Below are 11,455 nucleotides of genomic sequence, written 5' to 3'. Positions count from 1 at the left end.
ATGAGAGGCCCATATTGTTTTTGATGTAAAAACAGGTCAGCGGGCTCTATATTTAACATGGGCCGATGGGTTTTTAACCCACTTTTTGATGTCCCTAAACATAGTTCCTTAAATTAGTAATTTTTCTCTCTCCACTGATTAAAGAACAACTCACCAAATATCTGTGTAAGTAGATCAAATCTCTTCTTCGTTTATGTGCTTCGCGGACAGTTGTAAGTTCCTTTCCCTTTCATCGTCTGTTTTAGTAGCGTCCAGATTCTGGAATCTTAATCTTTTAGTTGGTGTGTTTTCCAATTTGTAATTCCTTCTGATTTTTCTAAGATCTGTAATTAATTTGATTTCGTTTGTTTTCGCATTTACGCAAGCTTCCTGAAATTATGGTTTTTTTTTTTAGCTTGAGAGGGATCTTAACAATTTTTTTGCGTTTAACATCAATTGGTTGTTGTAGAGTTGAGCTATGGTGAAGGAGAGTGAGTACTACGACATATTAGGCGTCAAGATTGACGCTTCAGGTGCTGAGATTAAAAAAGCTTATTATGTTAAAGTAAGTCTCTTTGTGTTTCTTCCATCTCTATATGAGTTTTTGTTTCCAGTTAGATATTAGCTTCTCACATAGAGTTCAAGCATAAGTTGGTAGAGTTGATTATGATGTTAAGAATCAGACAGTGGATTATCTAAGAAATTTGGAAGCTTTTTTAAGTTTCATTATGGAGATCAATTTCTATGATTTTGATCTTATTATGTTTTGCAGGCAAGGCAAGTTCATCCAGATAAGAACCCTGGTGATCCTCAAGCTGCTAAAAACTTTCAGGTGTTTTTTTGCCTTCACCTTTAGAGCAATAATATAGAATCATCTCTCTTTCTAGGTTTCTATTAGTTTGCTCGACGACCTTCATTCACTAGGGGTTTAACAAATGTGTGTGTGTGATTGAATTATATACTCTCTCAGTCACTAGGTGAAGCTTACCAAGTTCTTAGCGATCCAGAGAAGCGAACAGCTTATGACAAATATGGAAAAGAAGGTGTTCAACAGTAAGTTTGAATTAAAAGATTTTGGACATTCCTTACAATTCTAGAATTAACCTCTATAGGATTCGGTTTAAATGCTTAATTGCTGAATTCACTTCCATTTGCTTGCAGGGATGCAATGGTTGATCCTGCAGCTGTGTTTGGTATGCTCTTCGGTAGCGAGCTCTTTGAGGATTACGTTGGCCAACTTGCACTTGCTTCAATAGCCTCAATCGATGCTGAATTAGAATCATATGAGCCTGAGATTAGGAAACATATGCTTCAGGAAAAGATCAAAGTATGTTGTTTTCCCTCTCTGTTTAACTGTTTTATTAGCCCTTTATTGTTTATATTTCTGTATGATGTTTCCTTAATGCAGGCGATGCAAAAGGGCAGGGAAGACAAGCTCGTCGCTACACTGAAAATCAAACTCGAACCATTCGTGGAAGGACAAACCGATGAATTTGTGAACTGGGCCACTGCAGAGGCAAAACGGCTTTCTACAGCTGGTAACTATAGTCCTTTGTCAGTTTTACCGTATCAATTAAGTTTGGCTTTTTTCCGCTCCTTACGTAAATGAAAGGCACAAGCTTTGGCAATTAGAGAACAAATAAACTGAACTTAGTTTGTTCTTTTTCTGTTACTTACAGGTTTTGGTGAGGCAATGCTTCACACCGTTGGTTACATATACACTAGAAAAGCTGCTAAAGAACTTGGAAAGGACAAACGTTACATGAAAGTACCGTTTTTAGCCGAGTGGGTTCGTGACAAAGGCCACCAAGTAAAATCTCAAGTGATGGCTGCTTCTGGTAAGAGCATGAATGTGTGTGAGGGCTGCTTTGGATTTCCGAAAAGAGGATTGACCAAAAAAATCTTCATTTTCCGTAGGTGCGGTCTCATTACTTCAGCTGCAGGATGAAGTGAGCAGGCTGAATCAGGGAGTGAACAAAGAAGAGAATATTCAGAAAGCCATTGAAGCTAAAAAAGATGCAATGCTTCAATCCCTTTGGCAAATCAATGTTGTTGACATCGAATCAACCTTATCTCGTGTCTGCCAAGCAGTAAGATTTGAGTCTACAATGATGATCCTATATTATTACATTGATCATTACATTGTAATAGTTGAAATATTGTTCTCTTTTTGTTTTGTTCCCAGGTGCTTAAAGATCCAACTGTTTCAAAGGATGTACTTCGAGCTAGAGCTAGAGGGTTGAGGAAGCTGGGAAACATTTTCCAGGTCAGTCATTATATAACCAAAAAAAAAAAACAAAAACTGTTGGTTGGTTCTCTCTAACGTAACATATTTCTGACAGGGTTCTAAGAAACCGTACTCTAGAGAAAACAGTTTGAGTCATGAAGAAGCCGCCGTGAAACTACAGGCCGGAGATTCCTCGAAGCCGGCGTCTTAAATCAAGAAACTCGAATTTCATTGGTTCAAAACAAAACAGAACGATCGCTTTTGAGTATTATCGAATGTAATTTTCCTACGTAATATCTTTTTTTTTTTCCATTCTAAATAAAATAATATTAGTATGGGGGAAGTGATGGTTTCGTCTTTATATTCCCTTTCTTCGTTATACATCTTCTCTTCCGTGTTGGCTTCACAAAACTCCAGGTCGCGTATCCCATCCATGTAAGATAGATAGACAGGGACCTCAGGGGTATTTTATTAACTGGTCCTTGTATTATATTGTAAATATTTAAAACTGTAATCTAAATGTTTTTAGTTTATAAAACGGTCCCATCTAACGACGTCACTAGGGAAAGTTGCCGGTTAATTATTCGTTCTCCCTCCGTTTTGTCTTGTAACGTGACGTGGCATAACTCACCGTAAGCCATTATAAATTCCGCTAACTCTAACGGCGTCACAACTAAACCGGCTTATCTTGGTTCGATCTTGGCAAAACGGTAGTAATCTATGTTTCCAATAATACTACTTACATGATCTTATGAATTTGAGAAGCTATTACATCTACTTCACCTTTACACAATTGATGAAAATATATAGAATAATCAAAATAAACTATAGTAATGGTTCACCTCGATTTGAATTTAATTTGGGTATTTGGTACGGTTTCAATTGTAATAACAGTACACACCTACCGGATCCTGACGGCGTTAAGTAAACCGTCGGAAAAGACTTGTATTCGTCTCTTTCCCTCTTTCTCTCTCTCCAACGAGAGAAGGAAGAAAGCAAAGCAAAAGAGACTCTCTCGCTCGCAGTGCTCGTTTCCTTTCTCACTCTAACAGCTTCTCTTTCTCTCTCCGTGAAACTGTCGTCTTCCTCTTCTCCGGCGGCGTTTCGGGACTTGTGGGAGCAGGTTCGATGTTCGTGACTCTCTTTTAGCATATATTCTGATTTGATTGTTTTGTTATCCTTTTTTTTTGGAATTTTATTTTTCGGGTATTGATTTTAGGGTTTCTGTTTATAATTTTGAGTCATCTCAACATGGTTTGTAGATTATTCGGCCTTAATCTCGGATCTGTTTGATGCTAATTTTTACTTCAATCACTACTTCTTTGGTTTCCTTATTTTGATTTCTTAATTTCGGATTTTGGTAGTGAAGAAGATTAGTCATGGCAGTTCCAGTGATCTAGAAACTGGTGACAAGTAGAGATATATATCGATATGATTCCTTTGTTAATTCGAACTGTTACTTTGTTATTTGATCCATGACTAGTTAACTCCCAGAGATCTTAAACATGGGGCTCTACTAATTTTGCTTGTAACCTCGACTTTTGTTGGGAATTTTAGACTCTCCTGATGATTTTGATTTTCTGATTGTGCTGATTGATTTGGTTTTGTGTTGCTTTTTATTTGCTAGAAAGGGATTGTTGTGCTGTTGTTCTACTGAGAGGTTTCATTCGCCGAAATAATTATAAGCACTGGTCTTTGCCATAGTGCTTAATAGTTGCGAGTTATGGGGAACGCATGTTGTGTTGCTGCTCGAGACAAAATGGTGTTGCCTAATTCATTAGCTGGTGACAATTTGCAGAGGGCCAATGTCAGGCATTCTCCGAACTGGAGTTTTCGGTGGGATAATAGAGGACGTGTAGCTGGTGAAGAAACCTCTCTCAGTTGGTTATCTGATGGGATTAGTCGCAACGATGGTTCTGAGATCAAATTTGGATCTGCTTTTGTATCATCTGAAGGGTCTCCTTTGGACAGTTTTCGTCGGACACAGTCATTGCAGAAATCTCCTGCTTCAGGTAAATATTTTCAGGTTGTTGTTGGTTATGGTTACATTATAATCGTATTCCTCACTGGCTTAGCTTTTTTACTGGAACTTGTAAACTTGAGGGAAGCACATGTTACTTGGTGTCCCTCGAGTCATGATGAGCAAAAAGGCTTGCTATGTTTATTGATAGAATTTGTCTGTTTGCTTTGTGGCTTGCTTCTGTCTCTGTTCTTGATCATAATCTATTTTGGCAGATTTGTCTTTTCCAAGATATTCTTCCATGGATACAGTCTTCGAACAGGTAAAGGCGTGTTTCATCAGCAGCTGAGTCCTCTCATTTCTTTGAAATTCTACCTTTGTTGATGCCTTACCTCGCTTTCGCATTTCTATGTTTCGTACAGAAAGAAAATGTTTCAACAGAGTCTGCAGCCCCATCATATCTATCTCCTGCACAATTGTCTCTTTCACTGGCTTCACAACCATCATCTTTCCCTACGTCACCACTTTCATCCCAAAGCTACTTGCAGCCTGCAAGTTCATCGACACTTAAACTGGCACAGCGCCCTCGTCTATCAAAGCAAGTCTCAGATGGTCAAATCTATGGTCCGACCTCACTGAATGGAAGCTCAGCAACTGAAGAGAGGCAGGGAACTCCTTTGAGATATGATTCTTCTCAGTCCGGACCATCTGAAGGCTGGTCATTGCAAGCCTTTTCTGAAATGATGTCATCTTCTCGCAGCGACGAGCCTTTGTCTTATGATAATGATTGCTTTGGGCTTCAACGTGACAAGATAGACCATCATGGCAATCGAATGTCCAAGCATCAGCAAACCTGCGGTGCTTGCTCTAGACCCTTGTCGGAGAAATCCTTGTGGAGCGGCCAAAAGATCTATATGACCAACGAGCTCTCTGTGTCTGCAATTCTAGCTTGTGGGCATGTCTACCATGGGGAGTGTTTAGAGCAGATGACACCAGAAATCGATAAGTTCGACCCTTCATGCCCAATCTGCACAATGGGTGAGAAGAAAACGGCAAAGCTGTCAGAGAAAGCTTTGAAAGTAGAGATGGATTTGAAAGCTAGACACAACAAAAGACTCAGAAACCGAGTTTTGGACAGTGACTTTGATTGCGATGATTTAGTAATGTTTGATCACAGCCACAGGACAGCAGCAGCAGCAAGCAAGAGTCCTAAACTGGTCTCGAGTTCGAGTGCTAAAAGCTATTCTGCAAAGCCTTTTTTGGCTCGACACTTCTCTTTTGGGTCCAGAAGTAACTATAAATCCCACAAAGAGGATCCTCCTATCAAAAAGAAAGGCTTCTTCTGGACCAAATCCAGCAAAATATGAACTTGTAAGCCTCTCTCTCCTTTTCTTGCTATAGATCTATAGAGTTGAAAAGTCAAATCAGTGAATCACAAGTAAGCCTGTTGTTTCAGATTTTGCCGTGCTCTGTACTTTGACTACTGTCTGAAGCATAGAAGTCGACACACAAGGACACCACGGTACCATTCAATTAAAAGCAGGATATTTGTTGTTACACATTTTCCTCGTAAAGCTCAACAAAATTTGTCTTATCCATGTTTTTTTTATAATGATTACCAAATTTTCACACATGTAAAGTTACAAGTTTAGATTACAAGGTTGGGGATAAGTACAACATTGGATCATTAGTCTTTTTAACTATCCTGGATTTGCACAGATCAGAATCGGACTCTGAATGCAACCGATTTGGTGTAGTTTGTATTATATCTACCAGCTTGATCTCAGCTAAACTCTTTTATGTAAATGTTAATTCAATTCTCCTTCATATTGATGGTGATTGTAACATATATAGACATATCATTTCTCTACGAACAATGTCATTGCAAATATTGGAACTCGCGAGTTTAAGGGTCAGATACATCATAAATCGTTTTCAAATACCAACGGAGATATGTATGTAGCTATGTCTGTTGGGATTATTTGGACGAATACGATTATCAGTAGGTTCGTTACATATCATATGTGCTTAGTGGCAATACCCTACGCATCTGGATCCGGAATTGCGCCACGTGTCATGACCATGCACATGAATGATTAATGTATAGTACAGACACGCAACCGCAAAATGTACTCACTAGCAACGTTAGGTTGAGACTTGAGAAATAATCTTCACAATGGCTGATCTGAAAGACGAACGAGGAAACCCGATCTATCTCACGGACGAACACGGGAAGACAGCTCAGCTGATGGACGAGTTTGGTAACGCTATGCACCTGACAGGTGTTGCAACCACCGTCCCTCACCTCAAGGAGAGCAGCTACACGGGTCCACACCCAATCACGGCCCCAGTCACCACCACCAATACGCCTCACCACGCACAACCTATCTCCGTGTCCCACGACCCTCTTCAACACCATGATCTCCGCTGGTTCGGCACAACCTATGTAAGTTTACTGTTTACTATCTCACCATGATACTATATACAAGCTAGCTAGGTAAATTTGTACATATAAGTAGATATGCGCGTATGTATGGTTTATTAATTATTATCATCATGATTCATATGGATATGGTACGTACCTACTGATAATCCCGATGCATATAAATATGTAGACGGAGGAGGATGGTGATGAAGGAGTAGGGAGGAAAATTAATATAGCAGATGAAACTAAATCGAAGCCATCAGCTGCGCATGCGACCGGATCAGGAACGGTTCACGAGCCGCATGAGAAGAAGAGTTTCTTTAAGAAGATTAAGGAGAAACTTACAGGCGGCCACCGTAATGACATGTGATAGTTTTCCATACGATGGTCATAATTACTTGTATTGGGGAAAGGTTGTTTGCAATTGTGTAAAAAAATGATGTTGTTGAGTATATTTTGTAACAATATCGAACCGGACCGGTTTGGGAGATGTATATCCGATCCAACGGATGAGATTGCATAATAATCATCATCTCTCTCTCTCTATTCAAAAACCTTTCCGTCGTTGGTTGGTGGACTCGCTTGCTGTTCCGTCAACCAAAATGTTAGCTCAGTCACACTCGTTGTGTAAATCCTTCGATCTGATTCCGCCACCGTCTCCGGTGTTGCGGTCTACAACAACAACTTCCTCACTTCGTCTCCCTTCCTCGCCTAGAAGCAGCCGATTCTCCTTTCTATCTTCTTCTTCCACAAGCGCTGCTACCGTCTCTCGTGGCCGGATCTCCCTTACAATGGCTTCGAACACGAAACGACCTGACCTAATCGAAAACATCCCTTCGGAACTGAGCGAAATCGAGCTAGATCGATTCGCCGCTGTGGGTAATGCACTAGCTGACGCTTCCGGCGAGGTTATCAGAAAGTATTTCCGGAAGAAATTCGACATTGTCGAGAAAGATGATATGAGTAAGTTTCGATTCATAGTATACAATGGAGTCTGGTGATATTGTAGGCTTATATGTGGTGACTGAGCACCCAAGTTTTAGGGTAACTCTAACTGAGAGTGAAATTGAAATTACTAAGCAACTAGCATTGGTTTGGTAGGTTGATGACCCAATGTCATGCTTTTATAATATCACTGAACTACCTTTATTTGGATCATCTCTAGGTCCTGTTACAATCGCTGATCAAATGGCTGAAGAGGCAATGGTATCCATTATATTCCAGAATCTTCCTTCTCATGCTATGTGAGTTTCCCTTGAAAATTGGTTCTTGTTCCTCTTTTTCTATGATATTAAGAGATGGTCATGCTTGAACTATGCTTTGCTAGATCACAGTGTAATTCTAGTTTGTACACAGCATCTAGCAGTCCCATGTGTTCATATTTATTCACATTGTCAAATCTGAAACTGTAGATTTGGTGAAGAGAAGGGTTGGAGATGCGAACAGGAATCTGCAGACTATGTTTGGGTCTTGGACCCAATCGATGGAACAAAGAGCTTTATCACAGGTGCGCTCGTTATTCTAATATTTTGTCATTTCCATTGTCTTATCAAGGGTTTTGAGGATTTGACTGTGCTATCAATTGCTTCGTCTCAGGGAAACCCGTGTTTGGTACGTTGATAGCTTTGCTCTACAAAGGTAAACCGGTAAGACACCGACTCTGTCATTTTTTTGCAAGCTTCCCTTGTTTGTTGCATAGCATGTAACCTGTTTTGTGTTAATTGTAGAGTAGTTTACGCATGCTGAACTGTTTAGCAACTTCTCTGATTCTGAAGAATTGCATATGGGCTTTACTAACTGACCTTGTTTTCCCTTTCAGATTCTAGGTATAATTGATCAGCCTATTCTAAAAGAGAGATGGATAGGACTGAGTGGAAGAAGAACTAAATTAAATGGGGAGGATATCTCAACGCGTTCTTGCCCAAAATTATCACAAGCATATTTGTAAGTTTGCCTCCATCGAGCCATAATAGCCATACTTCTGTAGTCATCTTTTCAAGGAAGTAGCCTGAAAGAAGTCATATTTAAACTGCGCAGATACACCACTAGTCCACATCTATTCAGTGGAGAGGCAGAAAAGGCATATGCTCGAGTTAGAGACAAGGTTCGTATCTAATTGTCTATTAAATTCTTGACATGGAATTTAGTTAAATTGGGATTGTTCTCCGCTGGAGCATATTACAGGCAAACAAAACTTAGATGAAACTTCCTTATGAGAAATTGAAGAATAACACATATTGCAATAGTCAGTGTCTCATTTGAGCTTCTTACCCAGTTGATTTTCGTATGGGCTCTTCTGTATCCCTTTTCTGTTCAGTGATTGTCATTAGTAAATCATTTCTTTAAATTCTATTGTTACAGGTGAAGATGCCATTATACGGCTGTGATTGTTATGCTTACGCTCTCCTGGCTTCTGGATTTGTCGATCTTGTTATTGAATCGGGTCTAAAGGTAACTTCTCTTTTAGAATAACACCACTATAATTTCTTGTCAAAAGTGAATGCTTAATGTACCAATCTTCAACTGGTACTGTCCGATCACATCTTACTAATTGAAGTCAATGTTATGCTTCGTCAGCCATATGATTTCCTTGCTCTGGTTCCTGTAATAGAAGGCGCTGGAGGTACCATAACCGATTGGAACGGTAAACCATTTTTGTGGGAAGCTTCATCCAGTGCAGTTGCGACAAGTATGTTCAATATATCGAAAAACCTTTGTTTCTTGCTCTCAATCACAAAGTCATCAAAACAAATATCACTCTACCCCTGAATGTCGAATTATTAAACATTTTATCTACCTTTTCATGTGTCATAGGCTTTAATGTAGTTGCAGCAGGAGATTCAGACATTCATCAGCAAGCTTTGGAGTCACTTGAGTGGCAGTGAAAAGCCTTCGCTGGTATGTTCTCACCTACGTATTGTTTCTTCATAACTTTCTTGCTATAAAACGATAATTTTGATCTTTGTTCGTGTCGTGTTTGCTTGTTAGATTAAAAAAACTGATAGTGAGGTTAGGACCCTGGTAGAGCTTCAGTTTAAGTTTTTGTTCTTTCTTGAAATAGGGAACCAGAGTTATTTTATTTTTGGCTTCTTGTTAAAGTTGTCAAGATAACAGAATTAGTAATTTGCTAAAAATAGACCATTGAATATCATCAATGCTATATCCTCCACCAAATTACACCATACTCCAAAACTGGCCACACATATAACAACTCACGTTTCCTCTCTTTCATGACCTTTTTTTCTCCCTCTTTTCTTCAACCACAAGCTACCCAACAAACTCCCTCATTCTTTCTTATCTTTGTTCGTCCCCATCCTTCTCTCTTCTCTCTTTCCTTCCCACCCAGGAGGGATGGAGATAAGAAAGAAACCAAACATATGCACGATTCTCATCCTTGATTTTTCTCCAAAGCCTTCCATGGCTCTCCTTCTGGCTATTCTCCTCTTCCTCTCAGGCCCTGCTGCATCCGCGGTAGCTGCCGCTGCTGTGGGACCTGCTGCTGGTTTTAAACCGGCAGATGATATTCTCATTGATTGTGGAAGCAAATCGTCATCCAAAAACCCTGATGGAAGAGTCTTTAAGAGTGACCAGGAGACGGTCCAATACATAGAAGCTAAGGAAGATATTCAGGTCTCGGCCCCACCTTCAGACAAAATCGCTTCTCCTATCTACCTAACTGCAAGGATCTTCCGTGAGGAAGCCACCTACAAATTCCATTTGACTCGACCTGGTTGGCATTGGGTTCGCCTCCATTTCTTGGCCTTCCCTAATGACAAGTTTGATCTCCAACAAGCAACCTTTTCGGTTCTAACGGAGAAATATGTGTTGCTTCATAATTTCAAAATAACAAACAACAACAATGATAGTCAAGCTGTTGTTCAGAAGGAGTATCTCGTCAACATTACAGATGCTCAATTCTCCCTCAGGTTCAGACCTATGAAAGGTTCTGCAGCGTTCATCAATGCTATCGAAGTCGTGTCTGCTCCAGACGAACTTATCTCTGACTCCGGCACCGCCCTTTTCCCTGTCAATGGTTTCTCGGGTCTGTCTGACTACGCTTACCAGTCTGTTTACAGAGTCAATGTTGGTGGTCCCTTGATCATGCCTCAGAATGACACATTAGGAAGAACCTGGATACCGGATAAGGAATTCTTGAAAGATGAGAACTTAGCAAAGGACGTTCAAACAACCTCTTCGGCAATCAAGTACCCACCCGAAGTCACACCTTTGATTGCTCCACAGTCGGTTTATGCAACAGCTGCGGAAATGGCTAATTCTCACACCATAGACCCTAATTTCAACGTCTCCTGGAATTTCCCCTCTAACCCATCGTTTAACTACCTTATTCGGCTTCATTTCTGTGACATCGTTAGTAAGTCTCTCAATGACCTGTACTTTAATGTGTACATTAACGGGAAAACTGCCATTTCCGGGCTTGATTTGTCAACTGTCACTGGGGATCTAGCAGCTCCTTACTACAAAGATATCGTTGTGAACGCAACACTTATGAGCCCTGAGCTTCAAGTACAGATTGGTCCCATGGGAGAAGATACAGGTTCCAAAAATGCGATCTTGAACGGTGTTGAGGTTCTGAAGATGAGCAATTCCGTAAACAGCCTTGATGGAGAGTTTGGAGTTGATGGTAGAACCACTGGCATGGGGAAGCATGGTATGGTTGCAACCGCGGGGTTTGTGATGATGTTTGGAGCTTTCATTGGTCTGGGAGCCATGGTTTACAGGTGGAAGAAGAGGCCACAAGATTGGCAGAAGAGAAACAGTTTCTCTTCTTGGTTGCTACCAATACATGCCGGTGATAGCACTTTCATGACAAGCAAAGGTGGTTCTCAAAAATCCAACTTCTACA

The 11,455-nt window shown here is 40.3% G+C and overlaps 5 protein-coding genes across 7 annotated transcripts in view; all 5 read left to right on the top strand.

Moving 5' to 3' along the window:
* On the top strand, window positions 111–2,591 carry LOC104729213 (chaperone protein dnaJ 10). Of its 2 annotated transcripts, none has more exons than XM_010448132.1 (10): window positions 111–212; window positions 449–544; window positions 752–811; window positions 950–1,032; window positions 1,141–1,306; window positions 1,388–1,517; window positions 1,659–1,817; window positions 1,897–2,069; window positions 2,165–2,245; window positions 2,322–2,591. In XM_010448132.1, exons 2-10 carry the CDS (start codon window positions 458–460, stop codon window positions 2,415–2,417), a joined length of 1,035 nt encoding a protein of 344 aa, XP_010446434.1. In that variant the 5' UTR covers window positions 111–212; window positions 449–457; the 3' UTR covers window positions 2,418–2,591. The 2 variants fall into 2 exon arrangements, with proteins under 2 accessions (XP_010446434.1, XP_010446435.1); XM_010448133.1 differs by having other exon boundaries at window positions 210–281.
* Window positions 3,169–5,997, top strand: LOC104729214. Of its 2 annotated transcripts, none has more exons than XM_010448134.2 (5): window positions 3,169–3,329; window positions 3,834–4,218; window positions 4,442–4,488; window positions 4,589–5,537; window positions 5,623–5,997. In XM_010448134.2, exons 2-4 carry the CDS (start codon window positions 3,930–3,932, stop codon window positions 5,531–5,533), a joined length of 1,281 nt encoding a protein of 426 aa, XP_010446436.1. In that variant the 5' UTR covers window positions 3,169–3,329; window positions 3,834–3,929; the 3' UTR covers window positions 5,534–5,537; window positions 5,623–5,997. The 2 variants fall into 2 exon arrangements, with proteins under 2 accessions (XP_010446436.1, XP_010446437.1); XM_010448135.2 differs by having other exon boundaries at window positions 3,182–3,336.
* LOC104729215 (late embryogenesis abundant protein) lies at window positions 6,275–7,117 on the top strand. Its single transcript, XM_010448136.2, has 2 exons — window positions 6,275–6,612; window positions 6,782–7,117. Exons 1-2 carry the CDS (start codon window positions 6,343–6,345, stop codon window positions 6,959–6,961), a joined length of 450 nt encoding a protein of 149 aa, XP_010446438.1. The 5' UTR covers window positions 6,275–6,342; the 3' UTR covers window positions 6,962–7,117.
* Window positions 7,084–11,455, top strand: part of LOC104729217 (bifunctional phosphatase IMPL2, chloroplastic) — an 8,589-nt gene continuing 4,217 nt past the window's right edge. The window contains exons 1-9 of the mRNA XM_010448138.2: window positions 7,084–7,554; window positions 7,757–7,835; window positions 8,004–8,098; window positions 8,188–8,237; window positions 8,411–8,535; window positions 8,629–8,695; window positions 8,953–9,042; window positions 9,169–9,280; window positions 9,406–9,489. Of these exons, the coding sequence (XP_010446440.2) occupies window positions 7,101–7,554; window positions 7,757–7,835; window positions 8,004–8,098; window positions 8,188–8,237; window positions 8,411–8,535; window positions 8,629–8,695; window positions 8,953–9,042; window positions 9,169–9,280; window positions 9,406–9,476 (1,143 nt within the window). The 5' untranslated portion in view covers window positions 7,084–7,100 and the 3' untranslated portion in view covers window positions 9,477–9,489. The remainder of the gene's footprint in view (window positions 7,555–7,756; window positions 7,836–8,003; window positions 8,099–8,187; window positions 8,238–8,410; window positions 8,536–8,628; window positions 8,696–8,952; window positions 9,043–9,168; window positions 9,281–9,405; window positions 9,490–11,455) is intronic.
* LOC104729216 (probable receptor-like protein kinase At4g39110) overlaps window positions 9,496–11,455 on the top strand; it is a 4,538-nt gene continuing 2,578 nt past the window's right edge. Inside the window, exon 1 of the mRNA XM_010448137.2 lies at window positions 9,496–11,455. Within this exon, the coding sequence (XP_010446439.1) occupies window positions 9,943–11,455 (1,513 nt within the window). The 5' untranslated portion in view covers window positions 9,496–9,942.

Source organism: Camelina sativa, chromosome 12, assembly GCF_000633955.1.
Source record: "Camelina sativa cultivar DH55 chromosome 12, Cs, whole genome shotgun sequence".
Taxonomy (NCBI): Eukaryota; Viridiplantae; Streptophyta; class Magnoliopsida; order Brassicales; family Brassicaceae; genus Camelina; species Camelina sativa.
The sequence above is the reverse complement of the archived record's forward strand: the minus strand, read 5'-3'. Positions and strand labels throughout refer to the sequence as shown.

Bases quoted from the DNA above. Each gene is read 5' to 3' on its own strand.
- LOC104729214 (XM_010448134.2), top strand. From the start codon at position 3,930: ATGGGGAACGCATGTTGTGTTGCTGCTCGAGACAAAATGGTGTTGCCT. The intron at 4,219-4,441 runs GTAAATATTTTC...CTATTTTGGCAG, and splicing joins GCAGAAATCTCCTGCTTCAG to ATTTGTCTTTTCCAAGATAT. The intron at 4,489-4,588 runs GTAAAGGCGTGT...TGTTTCGTACAG, and splicing joins TGGATACAGTCTTCGAACAG to AAAGAAAATGTTTCAACAGA.
- LOC104729213 (XM_010448132.1), top strand. From the start codon at position 458: ATGGTGAAGGAGAGTGAGTACTACGACATATTAGGCGTCAAGATTGAC. The intron at 1,307-1,387 runs GTATGTTGTTTT...TCCTTAATGCAG, and splicing joins TGCTTCAGGAAAAGATCAAA to GCGATGCAAAAGGGCAGGGA. The intron at 2,246-2,321 runs GTCAGTCATTAT...TATTTCTGACAG, and splicing joins AGCTGGGAAACATTTTCCAG to GGTTCTAAGAAACCGTACTC.
- LOC104729215 (XM_010448136.2), top strand. From the start codon at position 6,343: ATGGCTGATCTGAAAGACGAACGAGGAAACCCGATCTATCTCACGGAC. The intron at 6,613-6,781 runs GTAAGTTTACTG...ATAAATATGTAG, and splicing joins GCTGGTTCGGCACAACCTAT to ACGGAGGAGGATGGTGATGA.